Raw genomic sequence first — 13,311 nt, forward strand, 5'->3', positions numbered from 1 at the left:
TTTTTTATTGAATTCAAATTTCACCATCTGCGGTGGTGGGATTCGAACCTGGACCCCAGAGCATTACCCTGTGTCTCTGGATTACTAGTCCAATGACAATGGCACTACGCTGCGCCTACGATGAAGGGAAACCAATAACGACTACCCCATTGCAACATGAATCATCGGGAGACAAACTACAAAGGAAACAAATGTGGATCCAGTTTGGATCTATCCCATTATTTGTTCAGTATTTGACGGTAATTTTGTTTTTAAAGCCACAATTTCAAATTCCTAGCCCTGAACAAAGTAAGCAGTACCTAAATGCTAGAATTGGTCATAATTATGGTAGTGCTAATCACATCAAAATGTTATGCTAGAAAAGCTCGATACTTACTAGATTACTTTAGGAATGCTATCCTGTATGACAAAATAATAATAAAACAATATAACAACCATTCTTACATTTTCATCTTTCACCAAATAACTTGGGACTTAAAATAAAATGCAAGATGGTTAAGTTTGTTGATGGTGTCAAACTAAGATGGGCAATAGAATCAAAGGAAGTAACTCAGGAATTAGAACGAGTTGGGGGAAAATAAGTATGTTTGTGGGCAGATTAAAGATAGCTTAAATTTAACATAAAGAATGTAAAGCTCTGTAGTCAAGAAGGAAGAATGGGCAACATGCAGGTTGAAGTTGAATGGTCTTCTTTAGCTGTAATTAATTTCTGAAAATATATCCAGCATTGAACCCATAGTGTAAGTTCTCAATACCTGCTGTGCTTTGGGAGATAGATGCAGTTCTGTGCCAGGCTTTATTCGAATGCGATTCTCTGGAGGAAGCTGAACCAATAGGAATGCTGACATGCTTCGTGCTACCACTCGAAATCTATAGAGACAGACAATTGGAAATCTGAATACCGGCCGGCATGAAAACGGGACTGAAGTAAGTTGCACAGGAAAGGTTGCAAATCTCAATATCAAGTAAATGGATGTGTAAAGAAAGTCATGAATATACATGAAAGCAAAAACTGCTTATGCTGTAATTCTGAAATGAAACAGAAAATGTTGGAAATAGTCAGCATCAATGAGGGGAGAAACTGAGCTGACATCTCAGGTTGATAGCCTTTCTACATAACCTATATTGCTGAAAAAAAGAGACATGCTATTGAAGCTTTTGGTCTTGCACCCCACCAATCAGGCCAGCTTGCAAGAAATACCAACAGTCTATTAATAACAGTTTATACTGCATAAGAGGAGTGCTGATTGGTTGGCAAATGGATTCTGATTGGTAGAGGCATTTCCATGGAGAGTGCAACAGGAAACAGTTAACTGCCAAGATTTGTTCAAATTCAAACTAGGCAGGGCAACTTGGATTAGTCAAGGCATTGCCATGAGGAATGAACCAGGGGAATGTGTGACTTGCAAGCTTTTGTTTAGCTAAAAAAAAGGCACAATGCACGGATGTGCTCCTTGTGTCTGCAAAGAACAGGGTCCTGTGTATGAATATATAGTATGACCTCATCGGCAATCTTGTAGAAAGAGCCCGGGCCATTTACTCACCGTGCAAATGTGATGCTGAAATAGGGATGCATCAAAGTCATTCTGCAGGATTAAACTGTTGGTCCCTTTATTATTGATATTACTTGTGAGCTGTTCCAATGAGTTAAATGAAGAGCTTTAATAGCATGTCTCTTTTTTCAACAACAATCCAGAAGTTTGTCGCCCCCAATCCTGCTGATGAGCATTTTCTACTTGTATATTTGTAAGCCCCACATGATTTTCCAACAAAGAATCATTGCACCTTCCTATTTTAACTCACTGTAGAGTGGGAGATGCCAGTCACCTTTATTATAACCAGAAAGAAACAAGTACGGCATTGAAAATGAAAAATGCTGAAAATACTTAGTGTGGACTTGTGTTATAATAAAAAAATATGCAACTGTTGCCCGAGTAGTTTACTGACTCATCTGACCCTGTGACTCCCAAACTGCATTGTAATTTACAATCCTAATCAACTATTGTTTTCTTGTAATGTATTTCATAGCTGTTATGAATTCTATAAACCAATGTCATAAAATGGACCAGTTTGAAATCCCATTAATTTAGGAAAATAATCTTTAAAAAAACACCATGTAAAAGCAAATGTTGCTGCTTCCGTGTGAAGCTCCTTAAAAAGCTTAGACATTAGAAAATCTTGATGAAATATGTATTTTAGTAAAATGTCAGGTTTTGAACTCAGCTTGCTAAAATATGTGGCTTACACAGGAGTTAAGTATGAAAAAATAATTTCTGAACATGAGAAATTAAGACTGATGTTGCGCTCTTTGGAAGTCTGAAAGAATCATATTAATTTATAAATCAGTTGTTGAAACAGAGTGAAAATCAAAATTAGACTGAAAACTATTTGTTTTTGCTAGACTTCATAGAAAATTCCCCACCTGTTTGAGAGGGGAGACTTCCTTCCAAGACCAATAGCTCCCAGAATTCCAGCAGATAGTTTCTCCTCTGCCAAATGATTTTGCTTCATTTGAAATGCATTTAGAATCCTTATTAAAAATTCCAATGCAGTTACATCGTTCTGTTCAAGTTGGATTAACGTCAACTCCAATACTTTGTGCCACCATAGGAACAACTTAGCCTCATCATTTGTATTGCTGTTTGAGAAAGAAATGTGCAGCAATGTTAACTTTCAGCAGAAAGCACAATCTCACATGAATATCCACCAGATTAAATCAAAAGTCTTAAAGTGTTGAATGGCAAATTTTATTTGTATTAAAACAAATCCACCTTCAATTAAATTTTGACACTATCAATTATTGAGTGTTAACATACTGCTGTTTTTTGGAAAAATTCCACACGTAGAATTTTTTACACAAGTCATGCTGAATTTACTTTCTCTCAAATGCTGATTTTGAACATTCCTATTTTTTGTGCATTCTTCCCATACTCCTAACTTATTCTTTATATAATTGTGCAATCATTTGGTTAATGCGGTCATTGATTTAACATTGCATTCCACATTCCAATAAATATTTACTCAAATAAGTTCCTTCTAATCTCCCTCGCAGGGAATTTTTACTTGTTTTTAACTCCATTTCCGCTGCGTGAAGGGAGATAAAATCCTTTCACCAAATTTGTTTGGAAACTTGCTTCACCGAGTATGTGATGGTCAGAAAGCAAAGTATCTCCACACAGATAACGTAACATTTTGCAATAGTCATACGATGCACCATCACACCTTTGAGTGCTAACAGAGTTGTAAAGATAATAGTTATAAAATGAGCCAGTTATATTAAGTGTATTATTTCGAACATAGAAAAATACAGCACAGAACAGGCCTTTCGGCCACAATGTTGTGCCAAACTTTTGTCCTAGATTAAGAACAAATTAATCTACAGCCCATCATTCTACCGTAATCCATGTACCTATCCAATAGCCGCTTGAAGGTCCCTAATGTTTCCGACTCAACTTCCGACTCAGTTTGGATCAGAAATTGGCTAGCTGGAAGAAGACAAAGGGTGGTGGTTGATGGGAAATGTTCAGACTGGAGTCCAGTTACTAGTGGTGTACCACAAGGATCTGTTTTGGTGCCACTGCTGCTTGTCATTTTTATAAATGACCTGGAGGAGGGCGTAGAAGGATGGGTGAGTAAATTTGCAGATGACACTAAAATCGGTGGAATTGTGGACAGTGCGGAAGGATGTTACAAGTTACAGAGGGACATAGATAAGCTGCAGCGCTGGGCTGAGGGGTGGCAAATGGAGTTTAATGCAGAAAAGTGTGAGGTGATTCATTTTGGAAGGAATAACAGGAAGTCAGAGTACTGGGCTAATGGTAAGATTCTTGGCAGTGTGGATGAGCAGAGAGATCTCGGTGTTCATGTACATAGATCACTGAAAGTTGCCACCCAGGTTGAGAGGGTTGTTAAGAAGGCGTACGGTGTGTTAGCTTTTATTGGTAGAGGGATTGAGTTTCGGAGCCATGAGGTCATGTTGCAGCTGTACAAAACTCTGGTGCGGCCGCATTTGGAGTATTGCGTGCAATTCTGGTCGCCGCATTATAGGAAGGATGTGGAACCATTGGAAAGGGTGCAGAGGAGAGTTACCAGAATGTTGCCTGGTATGGAGGGAAGATCTTATGAGGAAAGGCTGAGGGACTTGAGGCTGTTTTCGTGAGAGAGAAGAAGGTTAAGAGGTGACTTAATTGAGGCATACAAGATGATCAGAGGATTGGATAGGGTGGACAGTGAGAGCCTTTTTTCTCGGATGGTATGTCTAGCACAAGGAGACATAGCTTTAAATTGAGGGGAGATAGATATAGGACAGATGCCAGAGGTAGGTTCTTTACTCAGAGAGTAAGTAGTAAGGGCATGGAATGCCCTGCCTGCAACAGTAGTGGACTTGCCAACACTAAGCGCATTCAAATGGTCATTGGATAGACATTTGGACGATAAGGGAACAGTGTAGAAGGGCTTTAGAGTGGTTTCACAGGTCGGCGCAACATCGAGGGCCGAAGGGCCTGTACTGCGCTGTAATGTTCTATGTTCTATACTCCTGGAAACAAAGACCTGTTGCTCTGATTGACAAATCGTGTGTGTTTTCAGCTCGCATGTACACAATGCTCCATTGTATAGTTTGGTGAGACCACATCTGGAATAATGTGCTCAGTTTTGGGATCCACATTTGGGAAAGGATATATTTGCATTGGAGGTGGTACAGCCTCCCTAGTCCACGGAATAGGGGAAATGTCCTATGAAGAGAGATTGAGTAAATTGGCTTTATATTCTCTGGAGTTTAGAAAAATGAATGGCAATCTATTGAAACCTACATGATTCTGAGGGGACTTGACAGAGTAGACGTTGTGGTTATTTCCACTGGTCGGGAATCTAAAACACGGGGATACAGTCTCATGATAAGGGGCCGATCATTTAGGACTGAGATGAGGAGAAATTCTTCACTCAAAGGATTGTGAATCTTTGGAATTATCTGTTCCATCATTGAATACTTTAAGGCTAGTATAAGCAGATATTTGGTCTCTGGGGGCATTAAGGGATATGGGGAATGGATGGGAAAACAGAGTTGAGGCTCAGGATCAGCAATATTAAATGGTTTCTACTCTATTAGCCATTTGACAGTGGGAATAACAAGTAAACAGATTGAAAGGCTTACAACAAACTCCAAGTGCAGTTTAAAAAAAAAAAAAATTTTATGAGGGTATTTGCAATTTTTATAATAACAGCGACATAAGCATGGTACAGTAAACGTTTCCACCTCATCACAATCTTCACACACCTCAACCATAAAACAACAATCTGCCCCCCCCCCCCCCCCCCACACCCTTTGGAATTCTGCTTCTGCTGACATTTTAATTTTCCCCGAGAAAGTCGACGAACGGCTGCCACCTCCGGGTGAACCCTAACATTGACCCTCTTAAGGCGAACTTTATTTTCTCGAGACTGAGAAACCCAGCCACGTCACTAACCCAGGTCTCTGCCCTCGGGGGCTTCGAGTCCCTCCACATTAATAAGATAATTCTCCGGGCTACCAGGGAGGCAAAGGCCAAGACGTCGGCCTCTTTCGCCCCCTGGACTCCCGGCTCTTCCGACATTCCAAAGATCGCCACCTCCGGACTTGGCACCATCCGTGTTTTGAGTACCATGGACATCACCGAGCGAAACCCTGCCAAAACCCTCTAAGCTTCGGGCATGCCCAAAACATGTGGACATGATTTGTTGGGCTTCCCGCGCACATCTGTCCTCTACCCTGAAAAATGTGCTCATCCGGGCCGCCGTCATGTGTGCCCGGTGGACTACCTTGAACTGTATCAGGCTAAGCCTGACACATGATGAGGATGTGTTAACCCTGCTCAGGGTATCTGCCCACAGACCCGCCTCTATCTTTCCCCCTAGCTCGTCTTCCCACTTGCCCTTAAGCTCCTCCACCGGAGTTCCCTCAGATTCCAAAAGTTCCTGGTAGATATTGGATACCTTCCCCTCTCCCACCCATGTACTGGAGACCACTCTGTCAAATTTATCCTCCACGGCTTTCAAGCTGGGGAAGCTCCCGTTTATAAATAGATCCCCCATATTCCTAATTCCTGCCCTTTGCCATCTCCGGAACCCACCATCCAGCCTACCTGGTACAAATTGATGGTTATTATAAATCGGGGTCCAAACCGATGCTCCCTCCACTTTCTTCAATCTCCTCCACTGCCCCCAGATTCTCAGAGCTGCCACCACTGCTGGACTTGTGGAGTATCGGGCTGGCGAGAACGGAAGAGGTGCCATTATCAGTGTTCCTAACTTGTGTCTTTACATGGCGCCGCCTCCATTCGCTCCCACAGCGACCCCTCCTCCACTACCCACTTCCTAATCATGGCTATATTAGCCGCCCAGTAATTATAAACGTTCGGCAGCGCCAACCCACACTCCCCCCGACTGCGCTCCAGCAACACTTTCTTCACTCGTGGGGTTTTCCCCGCCCACACAAAGCCCGAAATAACCTTATTTGCCAGTTTAAAAAAGGCCCTCGGGATGAAGATGGGGAGGCACTGAAAGACAAACAGAAATCTGGGGAGAACCATAATTTTCACGGTCTGTACCCTTCCCGCCAGTGATAGCGGGAGCATGTCCCATCTCTTAAAGTCCTCTTTCATTTGTTCTACGAGCAGGATAGGTTTAACTTGTGCCTCCCGTCCCTGAGCCACCTGGATTCTCAGATATCGAAAGCTCCTTCCTACCATTCTAAACGGCAGCTCTCCCAGTCTCTTCTCCTGCTCGCGAACATCTCGCTTTTCCCCACGTTCAATTTATACTCCAAAAAATTACCAAATTCCCCTAGGATCCGCATAACTTCCCCCATCCCCTCCAACGGGTCTGAAATATCCAAGAGCAGGTCATCTGCGTAAAGTGAGACCCGGTGCTCACCCCCCCCCCCCCCCCCCCCGAACCAGCCATTTCCAGTTCCTAGAGGCTCTTAATGCCACTGCCAGTGGCTCTATGGCCAGAGCAAACAATAGCGGGGAGAGGGGACACCCTAGTCTTGTCCCTCAGTGTAGTTTAAAATACCCCGATCTCAACCGGTACGTACGCTCACTCGCTACTGGTGCAAGTGCAGTTTTTAAACATTCAAATGACAACACTGGAAGATTGAAAAGCTAACTTGTAGAAACTATCCTGAAAGTCTTTGTGGACATTTCATTTTCAAGAGAAGTAGTACTGGTGATATTTATTGGTGTCTGCAGCCAGACCATATCTGAACAATAAATCTGTCGACACTGAAATAATTAAGTATCTCTCCTCCCTTGACACATCCCAACCTCCACAAATGTTATTTTTCGAGGTACTATTAAAAATCATAGTCAATTAAATTGTAACACTGATATCACTAGTGCATCTCTTTAAAAGGTTCCATGGCACAGGTGAAAGAACTGAATTCTCCTGGTGTTCTGGCCTACATTTCTCCAGTGCCACCAAAAACAAATCAATAATATAATTGCTATTTGTGCAATGTTATTGTCATACTTGATTATGTAACATGTCATAGCAATTCCAATTAATTAAATGCTGTGAAGTGCTTTAAGATAATTAAGAGAGACTGGATAAAACTCTACATCATTTAAAATTGTTTATCTTTCTTTACTGTTGCTTATTCCGTTATAATGAACCATGGAATTGGATTTTTTTCTGACACGGCTGTGGCTCTGGATTTGAAAGTTCCCTGCAAATTAAACACAATGCTGTCGCATCAGTCTGACATTATTTACATTACTAATTGTTAAGAAAAAGCTACTTCTTCCTAGACCATTTAAAATATATAGCTCCCTAAAGTTATTCTTACCTAATCAATATTACCTGGGAAAGGCTTGCTCTATCCATTTGTTAAGTAGAACTAGCATTTTCATTTCATTGGACAGAGTCTGCTCCATGTTCAAATGCTGAAGAATGTACACATAAAGTGTCAAGTAACTGCCCAAGTCCAAGCAGTCTTTTAGAAATTCTTCTACAGTTAGCTCCGGAACTTGAAGTGATACCAAAATTGGTCCCCATCCAAAATACTGATCAAGACATGCTCCTAGATTTAAAAAACGCACATTTTTGTTACCAAAAATCAAAAATTTATTTAATCACAAATCATCATGGCAATGTGTCATATAAGTTGCTTGGAAAGAATTATTTTGTACAAGTTTTAAAGTAAAGGTTGAGACATGTTAAAACTACACAATATTAATATTGGCCAATCTCAGTAGGTCTGACGGCATCTGTGGGGAGAAAAGGGAGCTAACCGTTCAAGTCTGGATGACTCCTTGTCAAAGCTTTGCCAAAGAGTGATCCAGACTCGAAAGGTTAGCTCCCTTTTCTCTCCACAGATGCTGTCAGACCGGCTGAGATTGTCCAGTCTTTTCTGTTTTTGTTTCAGATTCCAGCATTTGCAGTAATTTGTTTTTCTTACAATATTAAAATTTCTCAGTATTAAGCCCAACAATTCTGGGGCCAGTTATATGGAATTGTAGATGCAGTGTCATGGATAAATGGAGTCAACTTATATTCATACAGAAGATATTTCCAGGTGAAATATTAAGCAATTGTGCAAACAACAATAACATATTTATATAGCATCTTTAATGTATAAAATGCCCCAAGGTGCTTCACAGATGCTTTATAAAACAAAGAATGACATCAAGCCACACAAGGAGATATTAGGACAGGTGACCTAAAGCTTGGTCAAAGAAGTACACTCTAAGGAGTGTTTTAAAGAAAAAAGTGAGACAGAGATGTGGGAAGGTGTAGGGAGGGTATAGCTGAGTGTGGGCCCGAGACAACCGAAGACTTGGTCACTGATGGAGTGATTAAAGCTAGGGATGCACAAGAGGCCAGAAATAAAATCATACAATCCCCATAGTGCCGAAGGTCATTCGGCCCAATGAGTCTGCACCGACCTTCTGAAAGAGCACCCTACCTAGGTTTGCATTCCCACACTATTCCCGTAACCCCACCTAACCATTGGACACTAAGGAGCGATTTAGCATGGCCAATCCACCTATTCTGCACATCTTTGCGAGAGGAGTCTGAGATTTAAAAGAGCGCAGGAGGAGCTGGAGATTCAAGGAGGGCGGAGCATCGGAGCAAGGTGTATCGGGGATTCCATTGAAGCTGAAAAAATCGACGTCACAGGAAAGCTGTGACCTGATTAGCTGATAGGGAATCAGTGCTAAATTTTAAAAAACACATTGCAAAACTAATTAATTAACTAAGTAGAAATGGCTGGGCAGGCGATGTGCTGTAGCTGCATGATGTGGGAGCTGGCAGATCCCATTGCGAGCGCCAGTGACCACATATGCAGCAAGTGTTTGTTACTCAAGGAATTTGGGCTCAGAATTGATGAGCTGGAGTCTGAGCGTCAGACCTTGCGGCACATCTGGGTGGGCGAGAGTTACCTGGACGCTTTGCACAGATAAATGGTTGAAGAAGATTTGATATGAGTTAAGATGTGGGCAGAGTTTTGGATGACTGTGCCTTTACAGAAGATGGATGGTGAAAGGGAAGCCAGGAGTGCATTGCAATAGTCATGTCTAATCAAAGCTACCATTTTAAATGAGAACTTCTGTCCTTGATATACCAGTACGAAGTCTTACAACACCAGGTTAAAGTCCAACAGGTTTATTTCGATGTCACTAGCTTTCGGAGCGCTGCTCCTTCCTCAGGTGAAATTGATATACCAATTGATATACCAGTCATGGGAATGACATGGTCCATTTAGTTGTCCCCATGCACTTATTCAGCATCATAATGAAACCATCCTGACGTGCAAGGCGTGAATGTCCATAGTGTGTGTTGGAAGTCATTCAATTGTCTCCTGCTGATTTGATAAGCAAGAATACACAATTTTGAGATAGCTGATTTGTTCTTTCAACCAGTTTGTCTTATACATCCTAAAACAGCTTATTTCTTGCTGGAACTTAACTCTTTGTGAACTCAATCTTCCAGATCAAATAGAAACAATATCCTAGAATGTTACAAGCACATCTAACTAGATAAAAGGGTGAAGAAAATTAAACCAGCTCCTCAAACATGCACATGTTTCTTACCATCCCTGAAATAAGCCATGATGCACCCTTCAGTTGTTTCTGCCATGTGTTTAACAGATGCCAGACTTTGACAAGTTGCAGTCAGTAGTGGTAATGAAAGATTATAGCACATCTTAGTCTCAATCCAAGACTGCAAACTCACTCGCAGTGATTCTGCTGACGTAACACTGGTATTATTCAACATCATCAGTACTTCCATAAAAAGGCTGGCTATTGCCATGTGACGCATTTGATTCTCCACATCTGAGGAAGGGATATGGAAGAAAAACAATATTTATGAAAACTTAACTGAGAATCATCTGTTTAATTAAATATACAATAGCGGAATGACTAACTTACCTCTGATGCACTTTATTACTATTTTTGAAAGTATATTTGTAATGCAAACACCTGTGACTTTTTCCTCTAAAAGTCTGTGGGTGTTAGATCAATTGAAAATTTTAAGACTGAGATTGGTAGATGCATTGTATATAAAGTCACAGATTTATTGTTGCATAAAGATATTAAGAGCTATGGATCAATGCCGGGTAAATTAATTTGAGGTGTAGATCAAGAGCAATTAAAAATGGTCAGAGTGTCGGCCTTGGTGTGGTGCCTCATCCTACGAACGAGTAACTGAAAATAATGACTTGACTGAATGATATATTAGAGGGCTGAATGGCCTACTCCATTTCTTTTCCTTCCTAGTTCAAACAAAATAGTGTATATGCGCCTGTGCATGAGTGTACATTTGTGTAAGCTTTTCTGCATCACAAAGTGGTTCAGACACTTACGTTAATGGTTTTTCTGAAGACTGAAGGATTTCTGAAATTATCAAAGGCTATCTGTAAATAATGGCACAAGTAATCATGTAGCTTTCTTGACTGTCTTTGGCCAACTTAGAGGAATTTAACAGGTCTTTCCTTAATTAATTGGGAGAGGCAGGAGGAGAGATAATAAATGTCGGCATCAACATGTCAGAATGGTTCAATCAGTCTTTCCCTATCTTTGACTCATCAGTGGTTGGGCATCTCATCTCTACGTTGTTCTGGTTCCATTTCACATGGAGGTGCTTTGGTAGTGCGGGTGTCTTACTCGTTCTACATTTTCTACAAATATATGATTAAGTGTACTTGTTTTCAAGCTGTTATAACGAAATGAAAAGCACCAGACAGTACATAATGTTACAACACATATAAAAGCTATAACTCAATTATATAGGAATTGCATTCACTAAATCAGAAACTAGATTTCCACCGACTCCCCTCAGTACTTTTCTGACTGCACTGACCTGGTGGGTTAAAGATAACAATATCATCCAATAGTGTTATCATTTCATGTTCTAGTTGAGCATGGACTATCTGAGCATTCTGATCCAAAGTGATGAGGCACTGGACAACTTGATGGACATATGCCCTGCATTTATGTGTAGCATCCTAAAGAAACCCCAAAAAATACATTAGCAGCTAAAGCAATCAGCAGTATGAGATTAAAATAAAAACCAACTCCCTCATAGAGAGAACAGTGCTTTTGTTATGTAAACATAGGATATTTAGCAATTTCCGGTACAATGTCCAAACCAGATAAATGGAACACCATAATCGGTGCACAGGCATCACAATCATAACTTCTAAACAAATCAATCTGATTTTTCCTCCCCTCTGTGCTCACAGTTGAACTAGTTGCTCAATGTTTCTTCTCATGCATGCATCAATTGTAGAGTCCTGCTTCAGAATTTGAGGTTATTCTGCAACAGTGGATTCAGAAACTCTCTGCATATATACTTGCAAGGATTCCAGGGCAATGCAAGTGGCAGCCATTATTTAACTTCAATTTCATTAGTGTTGTTTTCCAACATGTCTAACGAGTTTGCATTTATCACACATTGCGATGAAGGTTGAGTCGAATTTCAGAGCAGCTTTGATGTCACACATAATAAACACACAAGCTAATTTGAGATACATGCAGAGATGTATTTAGTCAGTGAATATTGTTCAAAGGCCATCACTGGAAGACATGAATTAGAAAAGCATCACGTAACTTCAACATAAGTCATCCTGACTAAACAAATATTTTTATTTAAGAATCTACTTACACTGTGTGTGCCCAAGGTTTCAGAAAAACCCGCAGCGACTTTTAAAAGCTTCAGTATCAGTTCAGCTGATGGATTTTTTAAAATTACAACGGAGGGTGAGTAGTGGCTACTGAAGTAGCTGATGACATTTTGATATGATGCAACATCCACAAAATGCCAGGGTATAGCATTCGATTGTCCAAGAAGGCTATGTAGCGGGGATTCCTGCAGAGATCAGCATTACCAACTGAGTTAGTAAAACCTATGTTATGAATACAATTAAATAAGCAAGACTATGGGTGTGATTCAATTAATTGGGAACAAAGTGAACCAAACTAACAAAATAAACAAATCTATTGTACAATGCAGGGGCTGTTTAGCACAGGGCTAAATCGCTGGCTTTGAAAGCAGACCAAAGCAAGCCAGCAGCACGGTTCGATTCCCGTAACAGCCTCCCCGAACAGGTGCCGGAATGTGGCGACTAGGTGCTTTTCACAGTAACTTCATTTGAAGCCTACTTGTGACAATAAGCGATTTTCATTTCATTTCAATGGAAATAATAGGTTTCTTTGCTACTGTCATGTTATTGAATGGAGTACAAAAATACCAAATCGGAATTTTTAGCTACAATACGACAACCATTTGCAGATTGGCCGAGTGGTGGACAGTGTAGAGGATAGCTATAGGACTGGATTCTCCATTTGGGAGACAAAATGTTAATGTCAACGGAGCATGTGTGGATCATGACAGAAAAATCGGCGCAAAATCCTCATCAATTCTGGTACCGATGAGGGGCTAGCACTGGCGGCGGGTAAAATTCCCGCGGACTGCGCCGAAAACGGCCGGAGAATGGCCGGGTCCCAGGCCGCGCAAGGCTGATGACCTGCACCGGTCGCGCCATACAACATGGCGTTGGCTGTGCACGAACACAACCTGTCAACCGCGACCCAACCGGCATCAAACTGGCACTGGCCCCGATTCCGGTGTCGGAATCCATTCTCCGCCCATTCGCCGATCACGATTTTGCCATCAGCCTACAGAGAATCCCACCCATAATCTTCAAAACTATACAGATGGATTGGTGGAATGGGCAATAAAGTGATAGATGGAATTTAACACAGAGAAGTGTGAAGTTATGTACTTAGGGAGGTCAAACAGTTGTGGGGACCACTCAATAAATGAGAATAT

The 13,311-nt window shown here is 41.1% G+C and overlaps 1 protein-coding gene across 6 annotated transcripts in view; it reads right to left on the reverse strand.

The window, feature by feature from the left end:
• epg5 (ectopic P-granules autophagy protein 5 homolog (C. elegans)) overlaps nucleotides 1-13,311 on the reverse strand; it is a 269,249-nt gene that overhangs the window by 22,308 nt on the left and 233,630 nt on the right. For 3 of the 6 annotated variants that reach the window (XM_072497129.1, XM_072497130.1, XM_072497128.1), the window contains exons 38-43: nucleotides 12,145-12,348; nucleotides 11,341-11,485; nucleotides 10,071-10,313; nucleotides 7,837-8,056; nucleotides 2,423-2,638; nucleotides 756-870 (exon numbers count right to left, since the gene is read on the reverse strand). In XM_072497129.1, the coding sequence (XP_072353230.1) occupies nucleotides 756-870; nucleotides 2,423-2,638; nucleotides 7,837-8,056; nucleotides 10,071-10,313; nucleotides 11,341-11,485; nucleotides 12,145-12,348 (1,143 nt within the window). Of the gene's footprint in view, nucleotides 1-755; nucleotides 871-2,422; nucleotides 2,639-7,822; nucleotides 8,057-10,070; nucleotides 10,314-11,340; nucleotides 11,486-12,144; nucleotides 12,349-13,311 lie in introns of those variants that run through there. The other 3 variants (XM_072497131.1, XM_072497132.1, XM_072497133.1) reach the window with 3 other exon arrangements.

The sequence above is a fragment of the Scyliorhinus torazame genome, chromosome 3 (assembly GCF_047496885.1).
Source record: "Scyliorhinus torazame isolate Kashiwa2021f chromosome 3, sScyTor2.1, whole genome shotgun sequence".
Lineage (NCBI taxonomy): Eukaryota > Metazoa > Chordata > Chondrichthyes > Carcharhiniformes > Scyliorhinidae > Scyliorhinus > Scyliorhinus torazame.